At 47.8% G+C, this 8,939-nt stretch overlaps 2 protein-coding genes across 4 annotated transcripts in view; one reads left to right on the top strand and one right to left on the bottom strand.

The window, feature by feature from the left end:
* Nucleotides 1-6,021: 6,021 nt before the first annotated feature.
* On the bottom strand, nucleotides 6,022-8,153 carry DDX28 (DEAD-box helicase 28). Its single transcript, XM_020989296.2, is given in 4 exon segments — nucleotides 6,022-6,404; nucleotides 6,406-7,541; nucleotides 7,544-7,912; nucleotides 7,914-8,153. Coding segments are annotated over 4 exon segments (1,743 nt in total). The 5' UTR covers nucleotides 8,058-8,153; the 3' UTR covers nucleotides 6,022-6,310.
* DUS2 (dihydrouridine synthase 2) overlaps nucleotides 8,108-8,939 on the top strand; it is a 66,718-nt gene continuing 65,886 nt past the window's right edge. For 2 of the 3 annotated variants that reach the window (XR_013484522.1, XM_078149412.1), the window contains exon 1: nucleotides 8,111-8,198. The gene's annotated coding sequence lies outside the window, so the exon portion shown is untranslated. Of the gene's footprint in view, nucleotides 8,199-8,939 lie in introns of all 3 variants that reach the window. The other variant, XM_020989298.2, reaches the window with a different exon arrangement.

Raw genomic sequence — 8,939 nt, 5'->3', positions numbered from 1 at the left:
AAATAACAACTTTGTGAAGGTAATTTTGAAAGACTTAAGAGCTCTAATCAATGAAACAACCAACTACAATTCCAGAGGACCAAAGAGGAAATATGCTACCCACTTCCTCACAGAAGTGAGACATTTTTTTTGGACACATCTAACATGGGAATGTTTTGCTTGACTGTACATATTTGTCACAAAGACTGTTCCTCCCCCCCTCCAATGGTGGAGGGGTGAGGGTGGGGAAAAGAGATAGAAGGAAGAAAAAATAGATTTTTGCTAAGTGAAATAAATTTAATTTTTTTAAGTTGAGGATATCTTCTAGGTTGCAAACCTAGGTGACTAGAACAGTAGTGTCTCAACAGAAATAAGAATGTTAGAGAAAGGGGTGAACTTCAAGAAAAAAGATGATGGTTTTTTTGATCATGTTGAATTTGAAACGCCTATTGGACATCCAAGGGATGTCCAGCACAAAGCTGTTGTTGTGGAACTACAGCTCAGGAGAAAAATGAGATTTCGGAGTAATCTGCGTAATTGAACCCCTGAGAACTGATGAAATTATCAAGTCAGTCAATCATAACATTTATTAAGCACCTACTATTTGCTGGACACTATGCTAAGCCCTGGAGACACAAAGAAAAGCAAAAGACAAGTCCCTGCTCTCAAAGAGCTCACAGTACAGAAAGACCTTTATATAAACAAGACATATTGGAGATAATCTCAGAGGGATGGCACCAAAACTAAGGAGGACTAGGAAAAGCTCCTTGCAGAAGGTGGGACTTTAGTTAAGACCTGAAGAAATCCAGGGAAGCCAGGAGAAGGAGATTAGGAGGGAGAGCATTCCAGGCATGAGGAAGAGCCAGTGAGAATGCCTAGAGTCAGTCTACTGGGGAGATCAGCATGGAGGACAGTATCACTGAACTGAAGAATATGGAGATGGGGAGGAAGAGGCAGTATAAACAAATTGGTTGAATTTGGCATAAAAAGACTAGAAATGTAGTAAGGGGTGAGGTTATAAAGGCCTTTGAACACCAAGCAGAGGGTTTTGTATTTGATTTATTGAATAGGGGGTGATATGGGCAGACTTTCACTGTGGGAAGTTAGAGAGGAAAGGGCCAGGTACATCCAAGAATAGGGCATAGAATAAGGATGCTGATCCTGCAAAAGAAATGGAAAAGGATTTGTCAGATGGGTAGGAGAGAGCCGTGTGACTAAAACTCAAGGAGAAAGAAGTATTCAGAAGGAGAAGATGTTCAATAGCGTCCGTCACCTGATGCATAAAGTCAAGGCTGGCACCTAAGAAAATTCCATTAGGTTAAGCAATAAAGAGCCCCATTTGTAATTTTGGAGAGAGCAAATTTAGTAGAGTGATCAAAAGGGAAGCAGATTGTAAGGGATTATAAAGCAGAGGCAAACAAAAGGAAGCACCTTTTTTTTCTACAAATTTGACTGTTAAAGGGAAAAAATATATAGGATTAAGGAGACAGTAGGATCAAATCGAAGTTTCTTAAGAATCAACCAAACACCAAGTATTTGTAAGCACTGAGAGCGTGGTAGGCACTGTTCTCGTTGCTGGAGACGGAAGTGACAAAAACTGGGTCATCACCATTTTTTAAAAAAAGTTTTTGATAGTTTGATTGGTATGGATAAGTAAATTAACTTGGTTAGCTTGTTTGTTGCTATTTTTTTTCTCTTCTATTGAGTGCTGTTTCCTCTTTCTGGTGGTTCCTCCTATTGGTTCTAATTTTTACTTACAACATCACTGATGTGAAAATGTGTTTAATAGGAATGTATATGTATAGCCTATATCAGATTGTACACCGTCTTGGGAAAGGTGCTAGGGAGGAAGGGGGAGAAAAATTTAAAACTCAAACGCATATGGAAGTGATTGTTGATAAATCAAAATAAATTAATAAAAAAATTTTTAAAAAGAGAGAATGAAGGACAAACAACAGTAACAACAGTGACAAAAACAAACAGTGCCTACCTTAATGCAGTACGCATTCTATTGAAGGAGACAACAGCACTCTACTTTGCCCTCATCAGGTCAGTACAAGGTGCAAGTTTAAGCAAGACATTTATAACCTGGAGAGTATTCTGAAGAAGGTGACCAGGATGGTGAAGGGTCTTTGGTCCATGTCACATGAAGACTGGCTAATGAAGCAGTTCTTAAGCTTTTTGGTCTTTGGACCTCTTTACACTCTTAAAAGTTATGCAGGACCCCTCCCCCAAGAGCTGTTATCTATGTGGGTTACGTCTATTGGTATTTACCGTATTTTAAATTAAAGCATCTTAGTATTATTATGAAAATAGTTTTGACCTCGCAGACCCCCAAAAAGGTCTTGAGTACCCCCCAAGGATCCCTAGACCACATTTTGAGAACCAATGGATTGAAAGGACTAGAGGCTTTTAGCCTAGAGAAGAAAACACTCATGGGGATACACATGCTAGTTGTCTTCTAGAATCTGAAGGGTTGTCATGTAAAGGAGAGATTTGGCTTACTCTGTTTGACCTTGGAAGGTAGAACTAGGGAAAATTCCACCTGAGAGGACTGTGATTCTATGTATATGTGTATGATGTATGCAAAGTAAGTACGAGGTAATTTTGAGGGAGGAGGAAACTGTTTGTGGCTGGGGGGAGCTAATCAATTCATAAGCATTTATTAAGTACTATGTGCCAGGCATTGTACCAGTGCTGGGGATACAAACACAAAGAATGAAACCATCTACATTCTCAAGAAGCTGGCATTCTAATGAGGGAGACCACAAGCATATTTATACACATATGTGGTATAAATATAGAGAAGATAAATACAGACATATACAAGGTGGTTGAGGGGAGGGCACTAGTGGTTGGAAGGATCAGGAAAGGCTTCATGTAGACTATGTTGGAGCTGTCTTAAAGAGAGGGATTCTGTGAAGCAGAAGTGAAGAGGCAGTGAATTCCAGGCAGGGAAGACAGTCAATGCAAGGGCATGGAGGTGAGAGATGTGTGGGAGAGGAAATAACGTCCAATGAGGCTGGAAAGAGAGGGGCTAGGTTGAGTAGGCCTTTATAAACTAAATAGATCACTGTATACTTGTTCCTAGAGGCAAGAGGGAGCCACAGAAGTTAACTGAGTAAAGGATTAGCATGATTATACCTGGGCTTCAGGAAAATCGTTCTGGCAGCTGTGTGGAGGACAGACTGGAAAGGAAAGTAGAGGCAGTAAGATCAATTATGAGGCTGTGGCAATAATCTAGGTGACAGGAGATGAGGTTCTGAACTAAAGGTGGTAGCTGTGTGAACAGAGAGGGGATGAATGTGGTTGTGTTCAGTCACTTCTGACTCTTCGTGACCCCATTTGGGGTTTTCTTGGCAAAGATACTTGGAGTGGTTTGTTATTTTCTTCTCATTCCAGCTCATTTTTTGAGGAGGGTAAATAGGGTAAAATGACTTCAGCCGGGTTACATAGCTAAGTGTCTGAGGAGAGATCTGAACTCAGGTATTCCTGATTCCAGGCCTGTCACTCTATTCATTGAGCTACCCAGCTGCACACCTAGCTGGTATGCAATAAGGCAAACTGACTGAACCACAGGATGAAAGGCAGCCATATACACATGTATAATAAGGCTGGAAAGGTAGGGTGAGGCCTGATTGTGAAGAGATCATAGTATCACAGATTTAGAGTTGGAATGGACCTTAAAAGCTATGTAGTCAGTCCAATACCCTCATTTATGATGGGGAAACAGGGTTAAAGGGCTTTTCCATGGTCACAGTTTGGCACAAGAGGTGGGATGTGAACACAATTCCTCCTGACTCCAAGCCTAGGACTTTACCCATTTCATCAAAGGCTTTAAATGCCAAGCGGATTTTTTACTTGATCTTACTACTTAATAGGGTGCCAAGGAGTTTTGACAGGGCAATGACATGATCAGATCTAAGCGTTAGGAAAAAGAGATCTGGTCACATCTGAAGGAAGAAGGGGTCAACATACAAGATTGACATTTAGGGGAAGGGGATGATTGAAGGAGCAAGCTCTCAGAGGCATCAGCAAGAAAGAAGTCCAACAGTTAGTATTATCTAAGAAAAGGGCCACCCAATCCTCTGAGACTGGCACAAAGGAGGAAGGAGTCAGGGATGAATGTTGAAGTGATCTGAAGTATGGATTTGAAGTAAGGGGAGGAGCTCTTAACAGGTTGGTCCATTTCCTTCAATAAAATGAGTCAAGGTCCTCTATGGAAGCAGACCAAAAATCAATGTGCAGGTGCCTTGAAGAAAGGTTTTGAAAAGCCCCTGTAGTTTGTAGGACAGAGTCAATCAGAGCAGAATAAAGCATCACTGCAGGCCCAGGTGAGGCTGATTAACAAATGTGCAGTGAATGCTGCTGGCACAAGTTCTCCAGAATGCGAACAATGAAAAAGGCAGGTTAAGAATGACTCAGGATTGGGGTTTGGGAAGGGATGCGTGGCAACAGGTCAAGGCCACAAAGAATTCAAGGGTAGAGGCCAAGGTACAGTTAAGAGGTTAACTACAGGATCACGATTTTGGAATTATACATGAAAAGTTACTAAAGTATTCACACCCTTTGGCCAAGCAATTCCACATATACCCCAAAGAAATCAAAGACAAAAAGGAAGATCCTATGATATACCAAAATTTTCAGAGTAGTGCTTTTTGTGGTGGTGAAAAACTGGAAACAAAACCCATTGATTGGGAATGTCTTTTAAAATTTTTGCTTTTGTTTTTACCCCACCTCAATGTATTTATCTCATTTCTCAATATGTTCCCCCTCTCCCATCAAATGCTATCCCTTTTAACAAAGGAAAAGAGACAAAGAATAGCTCAGTAAAACTAACCAACACATCACCTACATCTAACGTCACGAAGGGTGTCCCACGCCCGAAGTCCCCATCTTTGCAAAGGAAAGGCGACATGCTCTTGTCTCTTATTTACTGTAATTCCAGAGTTTAATCTTTGTTCTTTCCGCTGACTGTTTTAGTCACTGTGCATATCTTCTTGGTTCTGCTTAGGGGAAAGGGAGTAATAAAGATGTTCAGACAGAGATAGATAGATAGATTAAAGATAGATTTTACTGTGCCAGGCATTGGGTGAAAACTTTAGAAATATCATCTCATTTGTTCCTTACAACCACCCTGCAAGGTACACAGACATGGAAGAACTTGCCCAGAATCACACAGCTAGTGTCTGAAACTGGATTTGAACTCAGGTCTTCCTGACTCCAGGCCCAGCACTCTATCTACTGCACATCTTACTGCTTACTTCACTTTGCATCATTTCCTGTGCCTTTCCATGTCACTACGTATACAGAGTTTATATTACAATATTCCATTTACATTCACATATCATAACTTGTTTAGCCACCCCTTAATAAATGAAAATCTAATTTTTTTCCCCAGTTCTGTACTACTACAGAAAGGGCTATAAAAATATTTTGGTGTATATAGGACCCTTCTTTTTATGACTTGACCTTTTTGGGATGTATATATCTAGCAATAACATCTTTGGGTCCTAGCATATATGGACACTTTAGTTGACTGGGCAATGATCAAGCAAATTATGGTATGCAAATGTATCAAATCCTTCTGAGAGGCAGCATGGCATGTGGGACACAAAGCCAATAGAACAAAGACAGGCATCTGAAACAAACTAGCTGTGTGACCCTGGAGGAATCACAATTTCTTTCAACACCCAAGGCAAGTAGCCACTAAGACCAAAAGTTACTAACAGAGATCTGCACTGGTAGAGACAGTTCCCTACACTTATGAAATCACTGGTCTGGAGACGAAGAAATTTAAAAAAAAAATCTTGAGGAATATGAGGAATTCAGAGGAAAAAATTTGTATGAAAAAATACAGAGCAAAGTAAGCAGAACAAGAACGAATCTTATCATTAAAAGGCTGAATGTGGAACACTGGGATTGACACAGTTGCTCTGTTGGCAAAACTTTTTTTTGTTCCAAGAGCAGAGTGAAGAGTCTATAAAGGAATGATTGTGATGTGAAAAAGGACACTAGTAAAAATGAGAAAAAAAAAAGGGATATATTTCACCATACAAAACATTCATATGGCCTGCATATTTATTGATCATGTATCCCACATCAAAAAATTTTGGACATCCCCACTCTATACAGATAGAGTAGGTGATATTATTATCAAGGTAGTTTACACTAAATGCAAACCAGTCAAATTAGATTTTATTACACAAAAGTTCACACTACTATGTAAGGCTACACAAAATTCAACACTGATGTTTGGCAGCCCTCACATACAGACAGACTGGTATTTCACAAGCCAAAAGACTTTTCCCATAGCAATTTAATCCTTCTCTTACTCTGGAGTGGGCTCTCCATATTCTTGGACAGCCACAAGTGTCCTTTGTGCACAGTCATAAATACCCACATTTCTGGTGTAACTGCTAACCAGTCAATTCTATTGGGGGCAAAGGCTCTTTAACAGATGTCTTTATCCCTGGGAGGCTTCTCCGCCTCCGAGCTGCCAGCTCAATCTTCTGGACCAGCTCCACATCCCACCGATGAGTCACAAAACTAAGCACGGATCCCAGCACCTCGCTCCCCACTCGGCCCACTCTGCCAGCTCTGTGAATATAGTCCTGCAAAGTGGGTGGAAAGTCATAATTGATAACCAGCTCCACCCGGGTACTGTCTAGGCCCCGAGAAGCTATATCTGTACAGATGAGAACGTCCCTGGTGCCATTCTGGAAGGACTGGAAGATGCCTACTCTCATGGAGGCAGGCATCTGTCCCTGAAGCCTCAGGTGTAGAATTTTGTGCTCATCCAGGATGTAGCCCAGCCAGTTCACGGTACTGGAACTATTACAGAACACCAGAACAGCCCCAGATGAGGCGGGCTTGTCTTCTCCTCGGTGCTTGAGGATCTGTATCAATTCTGTCACTTTCTCACCGCCCTTTAGCCTTAGGAACTTTTGCCTGACGTGAGGCATGATGCAGTGCAGCCTGGGGCTGGTGATGGTGGTGAGGTTGCCCAGGTCCGTGACTTTGCTCAACAGCTCTCCCACTCCCTCCGGAAATGTGGCCCCCACCAGCACCAGCTGGGCCCTGGGGTTGAAGGGGTCTTCCAGCTCGGCCAGGTGCTCGGCTACGGGGCTCTCGCCCAGGATGTATTCCACCAGCTCCAAGAAGCTCTCGTCCAGCAGGGTGTCCGCTTCGTCCAGCACCAGGAAGCAGAGCTGCTCCAGGCTCAGGAGGCGCCCCTTCAGCGCCTTCCACAGGGCTCCCGGCGTGGCCACCAGCACGTCGGCGGGGGGCTGCAGGGAGAGCTGCCGCTGGACGATGCCCATGCCCCGGCCGCCGCCGATCCCCCGCACGCACAGCTCCAGGGCCCGGCCCAGGGGCCCCACCACGGCCCCCACCTGCTCGGCCAGCTCCCGGGAGGGCACCAGCACGAGGCCGCGGGGTGCGGGGCAGATGGCGGCCAGCTTGGGCCGGCTCAGCAGGCGCTGCACCAGTGGCAGCACGTAGCTCAGGGTCTTGCCACTGCCCGTCTCGGCCGCACAGAGAAGATGGCGGCCGCGGAGCAGCGCGGGGGCACGGCTCGCAGCTGCACCCACGTGGGCCGCACGACGGTGGGCGCTGCCTGCTGCAGGGCCTCCAGCACGCGGGGCTCCAGGCCCAGCTCGGCGAAGCCGACCCTGGCCTCCCGCTCGTGCTCCGCCACGCTCTCGGCCCCGCCCTCGGCAGGCAGCGCGGGCACCTGGCGGTGCGTGCGCTCGATGGAGAAATGATCGCCGCGCGAGCGCCGGTGCTTCCAGCCGCGAGAGGCGAGCGGCGCGCGCTCCCAACGGCTCAGCGTGAGACGCGCCGGCTGGTTGAATTCGGGCCGCCGCGCCTCGATCAGCAGCGGGCCGGGCCGGGGCACCACGGCCTGCGGTGCAGGCCCGCCTCGGGGCCTCTGCCCCGCGCCGCAGCTGCAGAGGCTGCGGGACGCGGATCACAGGCAGCGGCTCCTGGGGCCCTTCCGAGGCCAGGCCCCGGCAGGGCCCACCCAGCCCCCGCAGGAGGAGCAACAAAAGGCGCGGTGGAGCCCGGAGTGCCATCACTCGGAGGCCGCTACCCGAGGCAGACCGGGGTAGGCCGGGCGCGCCGCAGTGACGTCACCGTCGCACAGCGCTTACGCACTACGGAAGCCCACGTGCGAGGGGCCGTCTGCGGCATCGCCTGAGCTCCGAGCCAGCAAGGTTCGTAGTCAGTCCCTAGAAGCGCGGCCGGGCGTTGGGTCGGGTTCTTCTTCCTCCCTCGAGCCCGCTGCCCCGGGATCCGGGCCTGGCGGAGGGTCGGGCTTCCTCGGGGCAGGGTCCCCTTCGCCTCAGGACGGGCGGGGGGCGGACCAGAGAGGCTGCGGAGGTCCGCTGGCGGGGCGGGCGGAGCGGGTCGGCGCCGTGCCCTGGGGTGGAGCCCGGGTCCTTGTGACTGAGGCCTTCAAGGCCTCCCTACCCGCAGCCTCCTGGTGGACAGCTGAGCCCGGAGGGAGGGGGATCCTTGGCACGGGGCGGCCTCAGTCTCGGGGGCTCGTGGGAGGAGCTGGACGGGCACGGGAGGGCCGCCCCCTGCTGCCCCACACGCGGGGCCTGAGACCCCGATGGACCCCAGGTGGCCGTGAACAGCTCGCATCTTTCCTAGCCCCTAACTGAAACGAGAAGCGCCCTTCGGTTACCCGAGAACATTCGTTCTTCCGAGAGGGCTCCCCAGGCTGCCCCGGTGGAAGCACAGCCTTGTCCCCCAGGGGCCCTTCGTGGGAACTGTGGGTCATCCTCCTCCGGTGGGGGGCCAGGGGACCGAGGGACTGACCCCCCCAGGGCCTCAGTGGACCCTCGGGCTTTGTGCTGCTTTCGGGGCCTGGAATCAGCTCTATTCTTTGCTTCTCACTTTATCCATCTAGTTCACCAAAATGTTCTTCCACCGTTCATTCATTAAACGTT

Source organism: Phascolarctos cinereus, unplaced genomic scaffold (genome assembly GCF_003287225.1).
Source record: "Phascolarctos cinereus isolate Bilbo 61053 unplaced genomic scaffold, phaCin_HiC Scaffold_2;HRSCAF=192, whole genome shotgun sequence".
Classification (NCBI taxonomy): domain Eukaryota; kingdom Metazoa; phylum Chordata; class Mammalia; order Diprotodontia; family Phascolarctidae; genus Phascolarctos; species Phascolarctos cinereus.
Note: the sequence above shows the minus strand (reverse complement) of the source record. Positions and strands in the feature narration are given on the sequence as shown.